At 35.7% G+C, this 24,958-nt stretch overlaps 1 protein-coding gene across 1 annotated transcript in view; it reads right to left on the bottom strand.

The window, feature by feature from the left end:
* LOC143256057 (protein spaetzle 3-like) overlaps positions 1–16,347 on the bottom strand; it is a 31,237-nt gene extending 14,890 nt beyond the window's left edge. The window contains exon 1 of the mRNA XM_076512728.1: positions 16,188–16,347. Coding sequence (XP_076368843.1) covers positions 16,188–16,202 — 15 coding nt within the window. The 5' untranslated portion in view covers positions 16,203–16,347. The remainder of the gene's footprint in view (positions 1–16,187) is intronic.
* Positions 16,348–24,958: the final 8,611 nt, after the last annotated feature.

Raw genomic sequence — 24,958 nt, 5'->3', positions numbered from 1 at the left:
TTGCCCAATGTGGATTTGCTATAAGAAAACACACACACACACACTAAATACACATAAATCCCAGGACTTTATAGGCCTGAAAAATCATTATTTCTGTCTAAACCTTTCACACATCGTCAAATATAAATGTTTACATTAACATGTTGAGATGGCGAATTTTTTTTCTCTTTCTTTACCTAGCCACGTCTCTGTTTTGTTTTTCGTTTGTTTTAATTTTCGCTCTTGGCCCGGCATAGACAGGTGGTTAGGGCGCTCGACTCATAATCTGAGGGTCGCTGGTTCGAATCTCCGTCACACCAAACATGTTCACCCTTTCAGCCGTGGGGATGTTATATATGACGGTCAATCCCACTATTCGTTGACAAAAGAATGGCCCAAGATTTGGATGTGGTTGGTGATGACTAGCTGCCTTCCCTCTAGTCTTACACTGCTAAATTAGGGACAGCTAGCGCAGATACCCCACGTGTAGCTTTATGCACAAAATTCGAAAAAAACAAACAAACAAATGATGTTTGCACTACACTGTCTTATTGCCTACTCTTTTGCTTTTTTTTTGTTGTAAAATGTTCTTCATTGTTCATTGTACGTAAGGGTAAAGGGCAGTACACACTATTATGAAATAGTAGGTTTTGAATAAAGTTCTATTCAGAAACCTAAATTTTCAGAGGATTTTAGAGAAGAAATAATACCACTTTAGTGATGTAAAACACCAGTCACAATATCTTTAAAAGAAAAAAATATTACACCAGTCACATGATATATACTATAGTTACTGCAATAGTGAGGTCAACAATATGCTTCAGTTTGCTATTATACAGATTATGCAACTACAGTATTTGTACCCCCAGTAGTATTTGTACCCACACAAAGTAGTGTTTTCTTCTTACTGATTTATTGTGTATTTGTGTTTTAATGTTATGTGTTTAGTTATTATTTATCATCTTTTTAGAGACATGTTTTTCTAATGTTATTCGAGCTTTCTTGTGTTTATTGTGCATAAATTATTTTATTTCTTCTACTACTGGTGTTAGCACTCACTACATGTTAAAGTTAACTTTCTTAACTATCACATAGCCTCCAGTGGCACAGAGATATGTGTGCGAACTCAACCCGATTGAAACCAGGTTTCAATACCCGTGGTGGACATAAAACAAATAGATCATAGTGTAGCTTTGTATTTAATTCTAAACAACCAATCAAACTAGCACGTGCATATTAGATAGCTTGTGTAAACACTAGTTTTGACAGCTATTTATTCAAGGTGAACAAAAGGACTATTTTTACTTTTTTGTGCTTGGGAATCAGAGAAATTTCATTTTGTTTTCATTACAGTATGAACTGTTGAGCTAGATACACATCTTAGGTTTTACAACGCTTTCATACAAATATGTGGACATTGCTGTAGATAGAATGTCAATTTGAAGAGATAATTTTCATTTGCGGTAACCTGTTTTTATTGTTTATTTTATATTCTCATTTATTGCTTTTTTGGTTCATTGCAAGCAAATACTTTCCTACTACAAACAACAAATGATATAGTCTTTCAAACATTGTAGGCTTGAATATGTAATCATTAATTGCTTTTAACACCAATTTTATTCATTTGTAAACAAACAACCGCGACCCAGTGATTGGTGTGACGTATTGTGGATCCGAGATTCTATGGTTCTCGTCGCGATCCATACTTTGGGGTCGCTGATGTATCAAAACAATGATGGTCACATCACACTCTTCGTCTATGCTAGTCCTGAAGTAGTTTTATGCAAAATTTAACAATAAAATAAAGATTGAAGTCTGTTCCCACTTCTCTGTGTGTCCTTCGTCAACTGATATATTCCATACAAACTTTGTTGTTTGTGAATTCGCACCTTAATGTTATTTTGATGTCCTTTATTTATTTATTTTTGTTCATTTTGGAACTTTTGCGCAAAGACACATAGAGATCATCTGTGTAAACTCGCTATAACTTTGAATCCATAAACTAGAAAAAAAAGAGATAATCATGTCTCCCCACCCATTAACCCCTCGGTCAAAACCGAATAGTTGGATCTCATTGCTAATAGGGCTATCAGGGGATAGAAATACAATGAAGAACAATAGAAAACTGTATATATGTAACATTGGTTATTACTTACCGTTCTTTACGTTGAATAAATAGGGCAAAGTTTCACAACAATGTATAAAGTGCTTCGGATATGACCATGTCTTCCTAAACGCAAGGTTAGAGTGAGTATTATCATGATGCAGGCTTATCTTAGCTTTTTCTCTTAACAAAGATCTAATATTGTTTTTTTTAATTATAACATTGTATATAATACTGCTCTGATGAGTTTTGTTTGCTTTCTTGTTTGTAATCAAGCCCAAAGCTATACAATAGGCTATCACGTGTATCGAAACCCGGATTCTCGCGATGTAAGTTTGCAGAGATTCCGTTGTACCACTGGGAGAAACACTGATGAGACTAGCAATATCAATTATGAGGTAAAAGGCAATCCCTATTTCAGCATGACAATTCTACCACACTATACCACACATTATAGATAGGTACCTTCAAACACAGGAAGTGGCCAGCCTAAACTTCAATAAAACAGTATAAATCAGATATTTTTTAACTGATTGTTTGGAATTAAGCATAAAACTACACAATAGACTATAATGTTCTCTGCCTACCAAGTGTATTAATGACTTCAAAATTAACATTTGGTTATAATATAAATACTAGTATATTTTTAATTCTGTGACAATTGGAAAGTGACAAAAACGTTATTATTACAACAAGAATGCCAAAAACTGTTACAAGAGATGACAAGCTTTAACATTAAGTCACCCAAAATATTGAATATATTCTAAACCAACACCAACACACGTCCCAACGAGTAGATCTCATTCCAGTAATCATGCGCTATATTTATATATACCGCACAAAACAATTAAATCGATAAAACAAATTCTAACGCTATAAACTTGACAAAGTAAAACCGTTGTTATAAAATTAAATCAATTGGTTACTAGAAACTCGTGTTCTGTTGATATTTAGCGCTACACTTACAGCACTCGAATAAATCTATCATAACACGTTCTATGACTCTAAATTTTATTGAAAAAATTATTTTAAGCCTTATCACTTTTGCACACATGTATTAATGAGCTTTGAACAAAATTCTCCAGTAATATAAAAAAATAAAAAATTGCACTAGCATTTACACTTCACTATTTTTTTTATTATATTTTGCAGATGGGCTACACGGAAATAAACAAGCGGGTTCTATCCCTTCAGTTATTGTTCTGTATTTCAGTCCTCTGATAATCAGATACTCTCAAATGCCTGTGATTACTCATTCAGTTTATATTATATATATATTGGTATCGCACAATCTTGTCCTAGTTGACTTTTAGGAATAAATCGCATAATTTACAATGTTCCAAATTTTGGATGTAATGTAATGTTCTCAGCTATACCTTTAAGAAGCACAGAGGTAAGTGAAAACTGGTCAATTAAGCGCGTTGTTAAAAATTAGCCACAAGGTTATTAAAATATTGTTATTACCATGTGGAACTATTTCCACACTAATGTCACAGTTTTTCACACACCTGAGCAAGAAAGAACATCTGACACACATGTGCAGGTGTTTAGTATTATTTCTATATCGCTATTGTCGTATATGTACTAGCTAAAAAGTTGATTCAGATGCGCACAGTAAGTTAGCTACTGTGGCGAACAGCTAGAAACAGATTCATTAGGCTGACTTGTATAACAAATGCTCACTGTGGTGCATTCCATCCACAGCAAGACACAAACAATTCCCCAGAAGTGATGTGAAGAACGTGGCTAGTATACCAGTGATATGAGGAATAATGTTATATTCACAGAGAATTCACGCACTACCTCTCAGCTAGATAACAAGAATAAACAGATTTACAGAGAACCTGGAACCAGATTACATCCCACTTTTATAAAGGAACCTGATGCATGCAATAATGGTAGAAGAATGGTACGGGCAGAAAAAAGAAACACTAATGAGCGTATTGGCTTCCACATGCCATGGAATGGTACCATCACTGTCATACAGCAGACGTCATATCCTGCAACTTTTCTTACTGAAACATTTTGGCACAATTGGCTTTTTACCTTATCCTAATGTCCACTCTTACTATGCCAGACTTGTCAACGCATTCACGAAGAATAGATGGGGTCAACTAGATGGAGCGACCTCTATATTAACTGAATATCATCATCATTAAGCATCTCGGGAATGCTTATGGAAGACGTATTGCACCATAGACTTAATATATGCTCAGCGTATGACTGCATGTATCCGTCAAAATATTTCTTTCTGAGGGCAGGTTGAGAATTCTTCTAATACTAAGCATGCAATATTAATGCTAATCTCTCTCTAACATTCGTGGTAACTATAAATAGAAATATCAAGTATAAATATATATAAAGTCAAATACAGCAAACTGTTATTTATAAGATGGTCTGAGATAGATAAGTTGCTTCTCAGATTATATGATAGATAACTGCATACAAAATGATACTTGAGGGTGATTTACCTTATTTTATAAGAGTAGATTTATTATTTAAATTATCATAACTTAATTATCCTTTGTTTCTCTTAGCCCGGCATAGCCAGGTGGGTTAAGAGTTCGACTCCTAATCTGAGGGTCGCGGGTTCGAATCCCCGTCAAACCAAACATGCTCGCCCTTTCAACCGTGGGGGCGTTATAATGTTACGGGTCAATCCCACTATTCGTTTGTAAATGAGTAGCCCAAGAGATGATTGTAGTTGGTGATGATTAGCTGCTGACATGAAGGTGTTTATAATATGTCGGTCAATCCACTAGTAAAAAAATACTACAAGAGATTACACTGGGTGATATAGACTAGGGCTGTCACTTCAAAATAAGGGACGTCCAGTACAGATAACCTTAGAGTATCATTGTGCGAAATTCCACACTGCTACACTAGGGACGGCTAACACCAATAGCCCTCGTATAACTTTTCGCGAAATTCAAAACTAACCAAGCCTTTGCTTTCTCCAATGTGCACAGTATGCATTTCAGGAGTGATCAAGTTGATTATTTAATGGTTCTTTTGAGTTTAAACTTCAGTTTCTTTTAAAAGTAGTTAAATGTTTTCACAATGAAGTGAAGAACATATTAATCATTAGTACTCATACAGCTCTATTAAGTTCCTTACAGTTTCCATAAAAGACATCTCCTAGTGAGTAGCTTGAAATATCGATTCAACAATGATCGCATTCAAAATAGAATATTTGTATATTTACTGCACAGTGACAACGTGATATCAAATGTAAATGTACAATTAGTCAATCAAAGATGGAATTCAGGCTGAATTAAAAATGTTTCTATCCGTTACCTACTTTAAGAGTATTTTTCAAATTTTGTATATTGGGCTACAAAATTACTTACTTTCTCTCTCATTTTCCATATTTTTAAAAAGTAACCTAATTTTCTTTTTAAGTTTGCAATGCGCAACATATTTTTAGGTTGCTTGTTTGTTTTGTTTTTGAATTTCGCGCAAAGCTTTACTAGGGCTGTCTGCGCTAGCCGTCTCTAATTTAACAGTGTAAGACTAGAGGGAAGGCAGCTAGTCATCACCACCCACCGTCAACTCTTGGGCTACTCTTTTATCAACGAATAGTGGGATTGACCGTCACATTATAACGCCCCCACGGTGAAAGGGCGAGCATGTTTGGTGCGACGGGGATGCGAACCCGTGGCCATCAGATTACGAGTCGCATGCCTTAGCCCACCTGGCCATGCTGGGCCCTTTTAAGATTGCACGCACTTCATCTCAACCTCGTTCGCAACGTAAGCCGAAAGAAAAGAGTTCATCTCATGAAAACACTTGAGTTACCGAGTTTCTTAAATTTTTAGAAATAATATTAATTTTTTCAGTTACCTGTAACACACGTCAATGAATACATAATATATATATATACTTCATACACAAACTGACACCTAACGGTAGTCTTTAATATTTTATATTAGTTATCTCTTTCGATCTCTTAGTTGTCTCATCTGAACAAAAAATTGAAATCCAAGTGTATAACGAAAAAAAGATCTATAATATTGTAAATGTGTGATTTAACCTTCTGGGAATTGTACTTGAGTCACAAAACCTATAACACTGACCTTTCATCTCTAACACATCTAATGAAATCGGTTTTGATATTAATACCTTGCATCCTGAAATAAGCCATAACTAATTACCATAGCCTGTGTCTCATGCTTTTAATCTTTGTTGTTGCTGTTGTTTTTCTATTACCGCTAACCTTTCTAGAACACTATGTCACACAGCCTAACATCACTGGACGTCCTAGTCATGATACACAAATAGCCTGGATAATAACATTTTGTTAAACAACGGCCATGAAAGATAATAAATACATCTTATGATCCCCATTTAAAACACTAAGTTTCAGTTTCGTATTTCATTTAAAAAGAATGGACGTTATTGTTATATTCTTAACACAATGTTACCCTAAGCTACCTGCGTTCTATCCATCACGGATATTAACTCCGGATATAAACAAAGTAAGTCTGGAAGTCTACCGCTGACTAATCAGGGAATGCCAATGCATGGATGTAACGCCATATATTGTTGTGATAAGACACGGTTTGATTACAAAGTGTAACGCCATATATTGTTGTGATAAGACACGGTTTGATTACAAAGTGTAACGCCATATATTGTTGTGATAAGACACGGTTTGATTACAAAGTGTAACGCCATATATTGTTGTGATAAGACACGGTTTGATTACAAAGTGTAACGCCATATATTGTTGTGATAAGACACGGTTTGATTACAAAGAGCAATACAATGAAACATACTTCTCCAGATAATATTATAGAAAATCTGTTTCCAAAAATACTCTTTTCAAGCTATAGTATCACAAAACAATGAAATGGAAATATGAAATATATCAAATACACAGAAAAACTAAATATCAATCTTAAAATCAATAAATTCATATGAGGTAAATAACTGCGTATTCGTCTTGAATACAGCCTGTCTTTTGAGCTGTCCATCAAATAGAATGTGCAGCAAGCCTGTCTCTTTAACTGTCCGTCAAAGAGAATGTGCAGCTAGTCTGTCTCTTTAACCGTTCATTAAAGAGAATGTGCAGCAAGCCTGTTTCTTTAACCGTTCATTAAAGAGAATGTGCAACAAGGGATTAGCAAAACTGAAACAATGTCCTAAATCTAGCAACACTTTCTCTGTCTCCAGCTAATTATGGAGAGTACTTGTTTTACTTTATCACAAAACCACACAGTAGACCATCTACATTCTGTTCACTGCTAGAAATCAAACCCTAGATTTTACCGTGGTAAATCCATGAACGTACCTCTGACCCACTGCCGGAATACATTATAAAATCAAAGAAAGAATGCGCGTGCGTATATTATGGTTGCTAAGGTACAACTGTGGAAATTTTGGGCAAATGAAGAAGACTGAGAGAAAAAAGGGAACTTACTTCAACTTCATCAGATGTTTTGTATTATGAATTCATATAATTCAGTTCTAATATGTTTTTACTTCTCATTACTACAAGCTAGAAGAACACTATTTAGTGCAACTGAGGTTTAAACTATAACATTCAACAGTTTTTATAATCAATGAGCATTCAAGAAAGACCGAATTGTAGGCGCGAATAGTTACGTCACAAGTAAGCTGTCTCTAAAATCTCACTACCTCCAAGCGTTACAAAATAATAACGAAAACGTGTATATTTTCGCGCATCTTATGCTCCATAACGGACTTCTTTTGCATTTCGGACAACGAAAGTAAGTTCCGGACATCCCGAGGGAATCCTGGACAGTTGAGAACCTCAGTTTGTGTTTACACTTATTCTTTTACTGATAATTTCAACGAGACTGACATGTTAACCATAGTATGATCGGTCAGACCAACTCTTACCATTAATTAATGTGTTTCTCTTCTCCAATCGCGGGTTTGAATCCCTATTACCGAACATACTCGCCCTTTCAGCTGTGAGGGCGTTATAATGTGACCGTCAGTCCCACTATTCATTAGTAAAGGAGTAGCCCCAGGGTTGGCGGTAGGTGGTGATAACTAGTTGTCTTTGCTCTAGTCCATCACTGCTAAAGTATGGACGCCTAGCGCAGATGGTCCTCGTGTAGCTTTGCGCGAAATTAAAAAACAACAAGTTTTTTTATAGCATTTTATCTTCAGTTACTTTCTTGAAGGTTGGATATGCTTACTGTAGTACATAGTAAGATGTTTCATCGGAAATTACGACAACAGCTTTGTATACTACTACGAAAACAATTGCTTAAAGAAATAGTTCAAGGCAATTTTCTTGATGCTGCCACCTTTTAAACAGTTACCCAAATAGGTTAAAATATACACGCCAATGGGTGGCGCTATCTGATACGAGTAATGTGTGCAAAAACCTTGAGGGGCGCCACCTGAATCTGTGTTTCCTTGTGTCCGTCAGAAGAGAATAATTTATTTTAGAAATATACCAATCGCTACATTGACAGGAACTAAAAACTAAGATGTTTGTTATGCAAATCACGTTTGTGCTGAAAATTAAGTTTTCGGGTTAGAAACTTCACTAAATAAGAAGGAACCTGTGCTTAGTTTTGTTTGTTTGTTTGTTTGTTTGTTTGTTTAGAATTAAGCACAAAGATACACAATGGGCTATCTGTGCTCTGTCCACCACGGATATCAAAACCCGGTTTTTAGCGGTGTAAGTCCTCAGATATACCGCTTTGCCACTGGGGGGCGCTTAGTTTTGTGAATTGACAAGCAACGTGGTTAGAAATGTATATTCCAATGAGCAATGTCATTAGGTTATCTATGAACTGAAATAAGTATGTAAATTTAGGAAACCACTAAATCCTATATAAAAGGTGAATGAAATATCTCTTGAAATGTCCCTAAACGTATTTAAAATTTAAAATAATTTCTTAACAGTATGATTTTTTATTATATATTCTCCAAAATAACGTGTTCATATTTTTTATTCTTTTGTAAAATTCAGTACTAGGTTATAAAAATTTCAAGTTAAAATAATAAATTATCATTTATCTCGTTACTAGGTTCCGCATGAATTTTAAGTTTCCATGGCAGTAACAATGATTGCATGTAGTTCGTTAAGGAATTGTGAATTCGTTTCACTCAATACATTTTCAAGAGTTATGCAAGTTAGTCAGTCTAGAGCTTTGAGTGAACCGTAGTATCACAGTTTTAAAATAAATATAAAACAGTAAACCTACTTGTATGAACAGATAAAGACAATGGTATCAAATTCAAACCTTTCTGGTTAAACACACTATATTAAAATAATGTCTATGTAGTGAGTGTTTTCAAAGGACTTGCGACTTGAAACTCAATTTGTCACTCACCCTGTGCAGTTTTATTTTAAAATACATTTTTAGAACAGTTTCAAATAAGGAGTATTAATCACCTGTGTTCGCTAATAATAGAAAATAATGATAAATAATTATTTAATGGAGTAATTTTGACATGGTACGGCTATCTACAGCAAATATTAATTTATCATAGGACTTACTGTTTGTTTTGAATTTCGAGCAAAGCTACAGCAGGGCTATCTGCGCTAACCCGTCCATAATATAGCAGTGTAAAATTAGAGAGGAGACATTTAGTCATCACCAGCCACCGCCAGCTCTTGGACTACTTCTTTTTACCAAAGAATAGTGGGATTGACCGTAACTTTATAACGCTCCTACGGCTGAAAAGGCGAGTATGTTTGATGTAGCGGAGATTCGAACCCGCGATCCTCAGATCTTTTACAAAACCAGTTGATGAAGGTCTGTCACGTACTATTTGTTTGTTTGTTTTGAATTTCGCGCAAAGCTACACGAGGGCTATCCGCGCTAGCCGTCCCTAATTTAGCGGTGTAAGACGTCACGTACTGTACTTAGACCATCGGTTTTATTCGTTTGTTCCTTGTAACACTCATATTTCGACGATTCAAATGAAGAAAATTTTGGGTTTGCGGATTTATATGAAAACATAAAGTATTTCGAGGGCACTTACCAACAGGATACCATTAAGTTTTTGTTTTGTTTTTTAAAGCTGTATATAGGAGTCTCTTTCAATATCATGTGTAGAGACTCCGTTTGTTGATACGATAAAATGACCCCCCGAAGAAGTGGAAAAACTCTTTGTTTACTGACCTTTTGTGTATCAGTTGTGAGAAAGAATGCATACAAGATTTAAACTGATCTTTGTTTTTCAAAACTAGTTGACGATGAACAAGGATATGTGAAACAATACTTAGAAACAATAGAGTGTGTTTAATAACGAGACAGAGTAAATCTCTGGTCTAGTGGAACGTAAAGCGATGTAACATGGATCTCCTTTAGAACGGTCATTTGTTGCACAATGGAATAACATTTAGGAAGTTTATCTTAGAACTTTTTCAAATGTCAATGTTAAACCGAAACTAAAGAATATCGAAACTCGTTTTGTTAATGCGTTGCGATGTCAGGAGTGCGTGTCTGCTGTTACTTCATTGCTACATAACATTTCCTCTCCTTAATCATTCATAGCAGCAAGTAAATTGTAAAATATTTTTTACCATATCATCCTCTTCAGAAATGTGCCGAATCATGTTTTACATACCTTTTCTAAAGGTTTTGACTGAAAGCTCTGCTCCACTATACCCTTCATCACTGTTAGAAGTCTGTTACACTCTATAAGTTGAAGCCTTGGTACGGATATTTAAAAAATATTTCCACTTCTCAACCAAGCTCTACCCTACCTAATTTAGACAGAGAAGATTGGAAGAATCTAAGTTATGCCTGTTATGTTATAAAACAGGATTATAATAACACACCGCGCCTCGTCACCACAGCAACACTTAGATGAACGTTCTGTAATATAACGACACGTTAATGAAGTGGTTAAATATATGCATATCTTATTGCTGAAGAGACTGAAACAAGCGAATTATAAATTGCTTAATACAGTTTTTATACTAATCAAATGTTTTATCTGCCGATTTTAGAAAACTGTAACATATCTATCAGTGACGCTGTTTCAGTGAAATCTTGGGGAAGGTCAAAGTTGAACCCTAATTTCTGAAAAATACACAAAGTGTTGATGATCGCTGTAGCACGTTTCAAAGTGCTTATATCAATTGTGATAACTATGGAAAAGTCAGAGGGTTATGAGAAACAAAGATAAAACGTGGGAATTTCGACTCTGTACATTGTTTATATTAATTTAATAATTTCCATAAAACGTAATCAGAAATAAAATAAGCTCTAAAATCAACATACATAAAGTTCTTCATATCTATTTCAGCGACTTTTATTTTATTTCACAACATGCCCATGAATTACGTAATAACACATAGTACGTCAGTACACCTAAATAATGCTGGGAGGCTCCCGAACGTTTATTTACGTTGTTTCAGACTTAATATCAAACGTGAACTTTGTTGGCAGTCATCCAAAATACGCTTAATCATGTACACCAGCTCCACCCAACAGTTAGGTTGTTGATTAAAGTTAAGCACAGAATTTAACTCTCTGTGTTCTGACCACCACGGTTGTATAAACCTGGTTTATAGAGTTGTATGTCTGCAGACATACAGCTGTACCACTTTGGGACTAATAGCTAGGTTATCACATCTGAATAAAAATCTCGGTGATTGTCATGGTAACTATTGAAAACTGAGTGAGCTAGGATTTTAAAAAAGAGCAACTAATGTAAGGAGATGTACTTCCCAAAGATTGAAAATTTGTCAAACTTTCAAGTATTTGATGAAAAAGTAGTTAACTTTCTAAGGGCAGTAATATAGTTTAATTTGTTGTTGTTTTTATTGAACCATGTGCTTTTGTATCCTGTTATTTAGAATAAATTTATAAATCTATCACATCGTCAAAGAGTTCCGTCAGGATCATCGCTAGATGGCGATACATAATGTTAAATTTTTCTTTTGTTCGTAGTTAAGCACAAAACTACACAAAGGGCTATCTGCGCTGTGATTACTGTGATTTGTGATCTAACCTAATTAATCCTTTCGTATGGTTTCAAATACGTTATGTAGACTGAAGACTTAAGTTCTCTGTACGTAAGCCATGTCTCAGAATATTGATCGATACAATGAAAGCACTATCCTACTAAAACAGCACATTGGTCTATCGATAAAAGGTTTCAACATAGCGTGTGTTTCACTTAGTACATCTTGATTGTCATGAACATTTATAAAAGCAGACATTAAGTTCCACATCAAGTGCAGATCACATCATATTTCTTCACAATAAAAACAATACAATCATAATCGAACTTGTCCTCCTGATATACCTCAACACCTATCACTTAAAATAGAGCAGAAAGACAACACACTTGGTGATCATACAAGGTTTGTATAAGCCAATAGGAGCACACACTCAAATAAAGCAGAATGCTACACACGTCGTACAGGTGGTGCCGATTAAAATATGGTTTCATTGGATGAACTAAAATGTTAATGAATTATTTGCAAAGATGATTTATCTTACCTTTTCCAAAATTCTTAAAAGTGAGCGCGACAACAGTACCGACTTACGGAAGTGTGTAAGTCAGGTGTGTGTAAAAGCTGTATGCTTATTAGCGTGATTTACTGACAATCTGACATTCAACGGCAATAAGCATACAGTTCTTACACACTTCCAGCAGTCAGTAAGCTAAATACTGACATATTAATAATATACCAATCTAACGTCTCTCTCTGTATGCGAGTTACCTTGTGGATCATGCTGGGTGGGCTATGTACTCAAATATGGCTACCTTTGACACAGAAATATACAAAATTTATTAGGCACTGCATGTATCTGGACATTATACAAGATATACAAGGCTCACTAGAAATTACCAAATAATTATTTAAGAAAAGCATTTATATTCAAACAGGAAGGGAAACTAATCAGAACAATAAGTCAGTACGTAGGCTTAAAAATCGTCATTAAATTTCTTATACAAGATTTCTCGTGTTCATCAAAAGTCAATGATATTTTCATAAACTCTTTCAATAACTTCAACCTAGTTAAGCATTTCACTATTTGTTGACAGAACATTATTAACTTTGTAGGACCAACAACCCAAAAAGCTAGGCCAATTAACAACTGGGGAATCTCGTTTCTCAGACTTAAAGTTATATTTCCTAAAGAGTTAAAACAAATGAGTCACAAAGAAAAAGGTAAGACACTGATTTATACAAAAAACAACAATGAATGTTCACTGGTTTGCAGTCAAGAATACAAATAAATTGTACTATATTAACACGATACAAAACAATACAATACAACGAACGAGTGATCTTTCTCGCTTTAATTTTATAGGTAAGAAGTGTAGTGTCCAAAATAATTAATGAAGACTTTAATAGAAAAATACCTCTCTTGGTTTATGTGCTACTGATGAATGCTTTAATAATAAATATTCCTATTGGTCTTTGTGCTAAAAATAAAGACTAATATAAAAATACAACTGTTGACCAGCGTGTGACTAATGAAGGTGTCCCTGCATGGCCAAGTGGTTAAGTCACTCGACTCGTAATCCGAAGGTCGCGAGTTCGAGTCCCGTCACACCGAACATGCTTGCCCTTTCAGCCGTGAGAGCCGTGAGTTCCAAAGGTATCGACATGGAAATAAAAGTCTTGAAGGCCATTAAGGTCGTGGAAGGAAGCCATCCATATATGAAAACACATTAAGGGAAGCAGTTGAGGCAGACCCTCGCAAAACAGCACGTGAGCTTGCAGAATAGCTGGACACAAGCAAATCAAACATTGCCAACCACCAGTGCGATTGGGAAGACAAAAAAGTCGGATAAGTAGGTTCTGCATGAGCTAACTGAAGATCAACAAAATCAGCATTATGAGACCTGTCAAGGATGACGCTCCAAAACTAGAATGAATTGGGAATCGAGGTTTTACCTCAACCACCTTATTCCCCAGGTCTTTTCTCTACAGATTTTCAGTTTTTCTAATACTTTGACAAATGTTTAAACAATAAACACTTTCAAAACCAGACAGCTGCAGAAGAAGTTTTCAGGGAATTCATTAACCATAGAAACTCTGATTTCTACAGCAGGGGCATAAACAGCATCGTTACACGTTGAAAAAGTGTATAGAAGCAAATGGTGCTTACTTTGATTAAAGCATGTTTTACAACACTGGTCTTTACTTTTCCAAACTTTGTAGTTCAAAAACGACATTTATTTTTGGACACCTAATAAATAATGACCCCAAATTAAGATATTTTCACTTTAATTTATTTCAGTATACTAAAACTATGAAATCCAAATCTTTACATGCATATTACCAATAAACTAAATTAACTAAATTAAAATCAATTCTAACAATGGCGGAGCCAATGTTCCATTAACTACGTGACACGACTTAAAATGATACGAACTATCAATCCCTTAAAACCTGTTTGCGTAGGACGAGCGAAAACAACTCTGAATCACTGACGAAAACCTTAAGGCATTCGTCCCAGATGAAATGAAAATAAACAACAGATGAATCTGAATGCGATTCATGGACAGTGAAAGTCTAAGACAGAACAATAAGCTTAGTGGATCTTCTGCAATAAGATGAAAGAAACGATTCCAGTTTTAAGTTCTCGTTATGATAAACAAAATAAAAATTATCAACTTCTGTTGAAAAAGTGTGCTGAATAAAAACAAACATAAGATCTTTATAATGAAATGTAAAAATCTCGTTGAGACTTTATCAAATCTCTGTAATGGTGGCGTAAGATTTGGGTAATTCTCTTGTAGATACATGTGTAATCGTGTGCTTCTGGTTCAAACACTGTTTTAGATATGTTAATAAACCCTGTTAGATCAGGTGACCAACGGACAGTAAATATCTGGGCAAGTCAGCTCACGACTAATATCTTAATCACTGACAAGAATGACTCAGATCGCGAATTAAGTATATTTAATGTAATATTTAGAAAACATTATAAATGATTATTATCGTTTTGATATTAAAGATGTAAAAAAAGTCATTTAGAGGATTACAGAATCCGTAACAACGTAATTAACCGATTATTTAGGCCACTACTGTGTGTCAGATCACTATGAAAACAAACACAATAGTTTTTAACTCTCGAAAGGCCGCAGTGTTACGTTATTCTATATGTTTGTGTTTACGTACGTAGTTTCAAAGCAAGTGTTATTTTGCTTTCAGCAGTCTCACAGTCACGATTATTAATTATTTTCTAATTATCTTACAAAGGATTTTTAATATTGCGATTTACAATTGCCATATGAATTCAATTACAATTTATTTGCGGTTAAGGGCAAAGCTGCACAATAGGTATCTGTGCTGTGCCTACCTCGAGTAACCACCTGGATTTTAGCTTTGTGAAATACAGATATATCACTGAAACAGTGGGGTCATTAATTAGAAACTAAGCAAACCATAATAAAATAGTATTGCTTGTCGCAAGATAGCACTGTCATGAAAACACGTTTGTAGTTTTATAAGCAAGTTTCTTTTTATATAACAGTACCTTTCCCTAAGGTTATTAATGTAGCACAATACAAGTAATAATGGCTACTGTCTTTAGAAAAAAAAAAAAAAAGGAAATATATCATCAATGTAACTGGAAACATTTTAAAAACGGATATTTAACAGAATTAAAACAATGATCACGGTTTGAAACTTTGTATTATTATTGCTATCGAATAACTGGTCAAACTAGTAAATAAATGAGGTTCAATTTATTATAAAAACAAAATGTAGATAATTAGAAAACAGTTTTTATTTTAAAAACATGCATAAAAGAACTATCTTTTAAAATAATACTTACTTCTCAGTAAGTAAATACCTTCAAGTATCCTTAAAATGAATTAATTCTGAACGAGATTGTCAAAAACCTTATTTTTTATACGTTTAAATAACATTCTACGAGTTTTCATGTAAAATTTGATAATTTGGAAAATTTTTATATCTATTTTGTACGTGGAAGACAAACTCATATAATTTGGAAAGCCAGTTTTACCTTGCGGACTTCAACGAGTGTTAAAATAGTGTTTTTAAAATAAACTCCTACATGTGTACAACAAAATGTCGGATATTTTTTTACATCAAACAACGTAACGAGGGTTACTTCAACTTATTTGTTTGAATTACGTTTCGTTTTCTAGCAAAATATTAAATTTTCCTTACCTTAAATATCTTCATACCAAGGAGAGATAAAAACACGAGCACAGTGTATGCTATTCTTCGTCAATCTGTAACTCGTGAGGTCGCTCTTGCTAGCAGTTCGCCCAGATACAAAAGACACGTGCTTAGTATCGGTTTGCTCTAACGGAAAAAGGTCTACTTATCTAATCAAGTAGGTAAAGCTGATACACCTCGCTCGTCATTCGTTGTTTCATCGCTTGGTTCACGAGATGAATCAAAATGAGTGGGTGGTAGTGGGTGGTGAGAAGATGATTTCGTTATTGGGTTATACTCTCTCGAGTTTACTAGGCAAAGCCACATTTTGCCTAAAGCACTAGTCGCGCCCGACTTGGAGGAAACATTTGACTGTATACTGGGAGGTGTCTCGAGCAGGACTTAACACCGGAAGACTACCTAGCACGTGGCACGTGCTCTATGAAACTGTGGGAAAACCGTAAGATCTGCTAAACCCAAGGCCGAACCCTTGGAATGCTATCCAACTTCATACTTGCTTTAAATATATTGAAGTGGTCGTGTTCGGAACTCACAGGACAGGTTACTCAGTGTGAGTGCAGGATGTGGGGTAAACGTGGCAACAGGCTATGTCTTGCTGCGTCAAGGAAGCGAAACTCATACACCGGCAGGGGTTCAATTACGTGACCCCCGTCACTTATGATAAGTACAACATTGTTGCCATTTAAACGCTGATACCTACTGGTCTTACAAGAAAGACGAACATGTTTCAAGAAGCGTCGTTTATCCAACTGTATCTGCCTGTCTGCTCATCAGATACGGTGCTAATATGTTTCAGGTGATGGGGTTGAGGTGGTCCGAGCCAAAAAGTTGAAGAGGCGGAACTCTACGCCTTGTGAGTATATTGCAGTACTTAGAAAGTGAACCAACTTTTAACTTCAACCATTGTTCGTTGGGTGCGGAGGTTACACATAAAGCTAAAGTACATTTTGAGGCGGTTTCAGCCCATGCACGTCCTCCACCCTTACCGCCACTTCTGCTGACCTTCTGCTTGCCTGTTTGTTTGTTCTGTTCGCTCGTTTGCCTATCTTTAGCTCCAGCAACATTGAAGAAGAATATGACATACTTTCTCAACTAACTTCACTATTCTAGACGTCCATACATGTAAGATTATGATATTACATACAAAATCGTTATTTTATTTTGTTTTTCTGTTAAGAACACCTGTATCGTTAAAACTTTGAGCTCGATTCGAATGGTGGGCGCAGAGCAGATAGCCCATTGTGAAGCTACCCGTTCAAAACCACAAGCGAAATTTCATTCAGCTCTTGGGCACGACATGGCCAAGTGGTTAAGGCACTCGACTCGTAATCCGAGGGTCGCGAGTTCGAATCCCCGACACACCAAACATGCCAGCCCCTTCAGCCTTGGGGGCGTTATAAGTGACGGTCAATCCCAATATTTGTTGGTAAATGAGTAGCCCAAGAGTTGGCGGTCGGTGGTGATGACTGGCTGCCTTCGAATTTCACTCGTGAAGATTAAGACGTCATGTATTACTTGAAGGGGAACAACATTTGAATATTGATACTTCATAGCACAAAAGTTACTTAACGTCATAATAAGGAGAACAATAGATTATTTAAAATAAAAATAAAAACTTATTCTGTCGCCCTTGTTTGCAAATTATAGAGCTTAAATTGAATGGATTTGGGGATGGCAACCCATTACCCCGAAATCTCACATCAAATCCCATTGTTTGACCTGACAATGTAACTCAAGAGTTGACAGTAATACTATAATCTATCAGTTCAACATTACGGACGTTTGTAGCATTTGTTTAGCTTTGCACGATCTAATAAATATTTCACTTAAAACCTAGAAAGCTCACATGAAGAATAATGTAAGTACTGACATGACCTGAAAAACTTGGCGCTAGTTGTTGTTTCTATCGTTATTCGTTAGACGATTTCTGCAAGTTAATAAATTTCTCAACAAATTAGGGTTAGCTCATTGACTAATCATTACAGACCGAAGATTGGGTTTTGTGAAAGGTATTCCCAATTTATTGCATTTATACACAGTTAGTATTAACCGTGGTGGCGCCGCGGTTTTCTTATTTTGTCTCAGTTGACTTATGAACTTTGAACTTCACTCGTGAAGATTACGACGTCATGTATTACTTGAAGAGGAACAGCATTTGAATATTAATACTTTTCAACACAAAAAGTTACTTAACGCCATAATGAAAAGAACAACAATAGATTATTTAAAATAAAAATTAAAAACTTATTCTGTCGCCCTTGTTAGCGAATGATGGAGCTTAAATTGAAGTTTGCCTTGACTTAGAGTGGCAGTCAGCTTTATTAAGATGAAAGAGATACCAGAAGCCTTTATATTTTATATAATAACTTGTATAGAAACCTGTTGTCCTTTTCATAAAAACCAAAATAGAAATTCGAAGTCGACTTGTGTAGCCTTCAAGACTCGTACGTCTGTGCTGCGTTGCATGTCTTTTACTAGTATGTTTAATTTGAAACGCTTTGGCTAATAAGTGTTGTTTGTAACTTAAATATTACAAATCACTTTGTATTTCAATAACTTTTTTTGTTACAAATTGCTTTCAAGGGCAACAGGCAAGCACAACCGAAGGACGAACATGACACTATTTTACATGTTTTAAGGTAAATATTAAACATTTAGTAATTACTTAAGTGGTGTATTAGATCTTACATAATCTTAAGACTTTAATAAGCTCACTTGTTTCTACTGGTAAGTTCGACTGTTGTTTAGATATCGTCTCAGACAATTACTCAACATCTTGTTGTTGTTTGACAAACTACCCTTTTGCTACCAGAACACAATATATGATGCTTGTTGAGGGTAGTGGTCTGAAACTCCTAAAAGATACGATATATTCTTATTTTCGTCAAATAAATACCAACTTTTTCAGGTAAATCACTTAAATTACTTTTGTAAACTAAAGGAGGAAAGGCCTACCGTTCTCTCCCCACACCAGTATACAACCCCGTACTATCTCAGCACATGAACAACGGGTACAATTAGTAATAAATATAAGTATTTTTAATTTGATGCTAATTTTGAGTAAATTATCAGAGTGTTAGGTTTACATTTCAACTTTTAACGACATCAAGTGTGTGTTTCAATATATGAAAGCCACATCAGGATATCTTCTGTGTCCCCCGAGGGGGAATCTATCTACTGCTTTTAGAGTTGTAAATCCGAAGACTTACCGCTATCCAGCGGAGGGCATTAAAACTGAAAATACGGCGACTTGTAAACGTTAAGACGCAAAATCGTTTCCCCTTGTAAAGTAGCAAACCTTTTATAAATACATGATTAAGCTTGCATGTCATTCGTCGTCACAGTCATAATTACTAAGACACTGAGGTTAATTGACACATCTAGCCAGTTAATGAAGATGTACGTGTTCCCATTGGTTCATCCGAAGTGATTAGAATTTTTTAGCAAAGTGGCGAATTAACAAAAATATATACTTTTATCTATTAAAACGATAACCCCAGATAATGCGGGCAGTCCAGATATTCTGAGAAGCTAATAATAAATTGGAAAAACAAACCAATAAACAACACATAATAAGAGCTGGAACATCTGCCTAATTGATATATAATGATATTTTCCATGCAAGGTCACAACAATCAGCTCATGAAGCACTGTGGTGAATGTCTCCCCACCGTTAGATAATAGCAAATTTAAAAGAAAAAGCGACACCAGTTTAACAAAGCTATATATTACGACAAAGTTACTAAGGAAAGAAAAAGCAAACAATCTTAAGGCGCTACTTTATCAAAGCTGCATGTTGAGATAAATTTGCTAATAGAAGAAAAAGTGAACTATCTTAAAACACTAGTTTAACAAAGCTACATATTTGATCAAGTACAACATATGTGTTTTAGTCAGAAAAGATAAGACACTGAAGAGAACAAACACAACTATTAAGTTAAAATAATTCACAAAATATTGTGTTCTTTCCTACGTCTATGTTTTAGTCAGAGCAGATAAGACACTGAAGAGAGCAAACACGACTATTAAGCTAAAATAATTCACAAAATAATGTGTTCTTTCCTATGTTTATGTTTTAGTCAGAAACAATAAGACATCAAAAAGAACAGATAGAATTTCTAATCTAAAATATTTGATCAGATATTGTGTTGTCTCTCAGTGGAACAGCAGTATGTCTGCAGACTCACGCTGCTAGAAACCAGGTTTTGATACCAATGGTGGGCAGAGCACAGAAGCTCCATTGTGCGGTTTTGTGCTTAATTCCAAAAACAAATTCTGTGTTTCACCAGTGTATATGTTTTGATAACACACTATTAGACCCCGTTCTTGCCAATATGCATTTTTCACTTAGACAAAGTAAGAAACTGAAAAGAATAAAAGAGCTACTAAGCTACAATAATTAAGACTGAATCCCTCAGACAACCCTAGCTCATAAACTATCAAAAACAACAATAGTAGCTTCGATTCAAATATCAACAGAACAATTCAATTGTATTTGTCCTTTCTTCCTTTTGTTTGAACAAACCAGATTTATTTATTATTTTTTAACTAAAACCTTGTCAATACGTTTTGCTATCAACAAGTAAACCAGGTTCCCCTGTATTGTTGCTGATAAACTAGAGATTTGTGCAAGCTTGCATTCACATCCAAATCTCATAAATTATTCATCATATTTCGTGTCCTCAAGTTAATAATTTCAATTTTCATTCTCGACAGCTTTTGCTAAAACTGAAGAGCATGACCCAGAACTATTGGAAACCAAACGAATCTCGTTTCACTTCTTTAGTCTTTTGACTTTTAAAGTCTTTTGTGATGCTAATGAAGCAAATAGACGTCAATTAATTTTTGTAACCGGTTCGTCAACTAACGCGATAAGAATAATAACTAACTATATTGCTAATATCTTTGTGTTATCAGATAAAGAGTTATCACATGCAGGGGCGTAGATTTTTTACACCCGATGGGGGGGATGATTTTTGTAACCACTTATGTGGACTGTTCAATTTGCAAATTGGTAATCTCTGATTACGTGAACCTGAAAGCTGTAAACATGCAGTCACAGAGTAATCTTGTTGCCACGATACTTCAAGGTTTCCATACAGGTTTGTATAAGTGAGGTGTTGTGAACAGTTTTCAAAATATTAATAGAATAAAGACAAATGTGTCATAAATTAACTACCACATGAATTTATTCCTGCACACTGCACAGTATAAAAGATGACCATTATACTTGACAAGGTTACTAATAACTTTCATTGCATGAATTACGTTTTCAAATATTAATAAAATTAGTAATTACCCTTGATAAGTTTATATCTACTGAAAAACTGTTCATGTTGTTTGATAAAAATAATTGAAATGTCTTTGCAAACTCTTGAAAATTACACATCAATACAATGTAGCACATAATTATTCATACTTTTCATTGCAGTAAGATTCATTTAGTCCTCTAGTCTACATGTTCCCAAACGTAGACCTCTTTTGTGATGATCTGTTTATGAATTCTTTCATAAGCTCTTCTATATTTATCTTGTCGACCTCATCTTTGTGAGTGTGACAAACTGCCACATGGTTGAGGCGGCACTGAGACATAGTTGACCTTAACCACGTCTTCAACCGTCTTAATGCAGAAAAGCTGCGTTCACATTCGCAGCTGGGTGCTGGACATACAAGCAAAATTTTCGTGAGAAGAAACACTTCACTAAACATCTGCTGGCTTGTTTCATGCATTTTACAGTAAGCATTCTTCGCACCTTTGAGAAATACTGCTTTTGTTGTTCTTTTGAACATGAGCAACTGAAACTTGAGCTGTTGTGCAGAGATTTCTGGATAGAAGTTTATAACCGAGTTGTCAATCTTGCCAGATCTGATCATGTTCTCAAGTGCCAGATATTGCCTCAAGTTATTGTTGTGTGCATTGAAGCTAGTGGTCAAATGTTCTATGACTGTGTCCACAAATTCAAAATATTGGCTTCCGTAGTAATCTCTAGCTGTTGCAGAATGGTGTGCTGAGCCATCACCTGTGATCCTTCTGGGGGGGGTCTGAGAATGCGTGGTAGTTCAATAGGCACCAGATCTAGGGAAGTTACCTTTTTCTCAGCTTCATCAAATATCTTGTTGTAATTTTCCTCTGTTCGAAATACCCACAATTGCTCAACTGTCATTGCAGATGCTTCATTCATGCCAGATACTGTCGCTGATTTTACTTGGAATGCACAGTTTAGTTCCTCCAATGCAGCTAATGGATGCTGAGCCATCAACAATCTTAAAACTGTCTTTCCTTTGTAAAATCTGTCCAGCAGACTTCGTGCTTTCACTGCTACATCTGATTTTTCATTTGCTAATTCAGACAAAGAATCAACAATGTCACTGTAGTGATCATCAGCACATGTAATTGCAGATAGGCGGCACAACCAGCGTGTTGGACATAATGGGTGGATGTATTTAACTGGACCATTGTGGCTGTCTAACGATACAATATTTTCCAAGATTGTCTTGTATTTGCCTGACCTCTGAAGTAAGACACCAAGTTCATGTACCCACTGGATAGAGATCTCGAACACATTCACAAGCTTCAACTGCATGTTGCATTATTAAATTAGCCTTGTGTGCTCCGCAGTGAAAAACAAAGCTGACGGTTGCTTCTCTTTTATTTTTGCCTGGCATCCACTGTACGCACTACTCATGTTAGCGGCTTTATCATAAGTTTGTGCTCTTAATCCTAACAGTGGTAAATTGAGTCTAGTCATTACATCAAGTATAGTCGAGGATTTTGTTTCACCAGTTGTATTGGAAACACTGTACAAACCAAGAAATGTCTCATGGACGTCAAGATTCTCATCTACGTATTGTACACATATTGCTTCCTGTTCGGCACCTATAACATCTTGAGTGCCATCAACCATTAATGCAAAGATTTTACTTTGCTGCACTTCGTGTGCTATGTTCCTCAGTATTTGATGGCTGAACATCTCCATTATTTCATTCTGAGCCAGGGGTGATGTGAATGTGGTTTTTTTTGACAAGTAGGCCGTCAACTCAGAATCTTCCTCTTCCAGGAGCTTCATTAACTGCAGGAAGTTCCCTTCCATATCAGTATGTTCACATAATGCTAAATCTTGACACAGTAAAAACGTAAACTTCTGAATATTTTGTCTAGACTTCTTTTGTATTCTTCCTGCTGCTTCTTTTTTTCATCATGTAGCTGGACAGTCACTGGAGTTACATCAAGTGAACCTTCTGGAGATATAGCGAATCTGTGCTGAGAGGAGGATTAGTGTTCGTTGAATTTTTGTTTTGCCTTTTTTCCAGTTGTAAAAACCGGTGGATATGAAGGTATACTCCAATGGTCTCTCCAATTTCCCTGTAAAAAGGCGTCTATTTTCCGCCTACGCACAATGAAAGCATATGACTTTTTGAGTCTTATTGTCGAAGTGCAGCCATGAGAACTCATCCAACCACTTGCCCTGGAAATTGATATTTTGAGATTTTGCTTTCTATTGTGGTATTAGTTGTGCGTTTGAATGATATGGCTTTCCACACTGTATCTGTGGAGTGTCAGATTTTTCATCACTGCACAAACTTGTTTCACAGTTATCTGGTGGTTCATGATGTGCAATAGTTGCACAAGCATTTTCAGACTCGTCCTCTGATGAACATGGTATTTCCTCTGTATGGCAAGTTTCTATTCCTTTGCTTGAGGTTGTTGGATTATCTGCATCTACATTGTCACTTGTAGTACTAGTAACTGGCTTGCACAACTGTCTAATATCGGAAAGTTATGACGCTTGCTTGTCATAATTGGAATCTGTTTCCCAGATGACTCAACAGGCTAAAATACAGTCTTTATTGAAAAAAAACTCCAACGTACAACGAATGAAGATGGAACAGAATGGAAGTATGACTGAACTGCACAATGTATTTAAGTCGAACGCGCGAACCTCACAGTGACTACCGAGCCGACTGACCGCCTGGGCATCGCTGGGAAATAATGTGTGCTAGTTACAACACAAGTAATTGCAAGTTTCTCGAAAAATAGTTAAGCAATCACAAATATATTATATTCCTGTTAAAGCTCATCAAAAGGTAAACACGTTGTGATATAATGTCTATAAGCACGTCTGTTAAATAAAAACACCTAAACAAAAACTAGCAATACAATTTGAGTAGAGGCTTTAGGTCGAGTAGAGGCTTTAGGCCGTTGAAATCGCTCCTTTTGTGTTATAATTATACAAGAAAATACAATATTTTTACTACCTATGATAAGAGAATATATTGTTCTTTTACCATAAAGCGCCAGCACTTTATTAGAGGGCGGTGATAATCTGAAATTTCATGGATTAATGAGGGCCACAAACACAGGTCTAATGAGCCCTGTTGTAAAATCGAGACTCAGACTAAAGTGAGCGGAGGGGGGTAATGTAGGGCGTGTCTGGATCCGAGCGGCCCGAACCTCTCGTTAACTGTACACTAAACGTACACTATGGTCAGCATCTTCGGCAGCTAAGGAGAGTAAGGCGTTTGACAATAAAACCAGCTAGACATGCATAAGAACAAATGGCGTAGGAAAACCGCACAATATACACATAAGATTGATGCAGCTACAAGTTACAAATGGCCTGCCAGATCTAGATCACAGGAGTTTACGCTTGGGAGTAATATTTTCGAATTTCATGCTCTGTTCAATCTGTTGTGATGAAAATTTTACTTAATCTTACACTGGTACAAGACGTAGGTAGATTCTGTGATAGTGCTTGCAA

Source organism: Tachypleus tridentatus, chromosome 7, assembly GCF_004210375.1.
Source record: "Tachypleus tridentatus isolate NWPU-2018 chromosome 7, ASM421037v1, whole genome shotgun sequence".
NCBI classification, from domain to species: domain Eukaryota; kingdom Metazoa; phylum Arthropoda; class Merostomata; order Xiphosura; family Limulidae; genus Tachypleus; species Tachypleus tridentatus.
The sequence above is the reverse complement of the archived record's forward strand: the minus strand, read 5'-3'. Positions and strand labels throughout refer to the sequence as shown.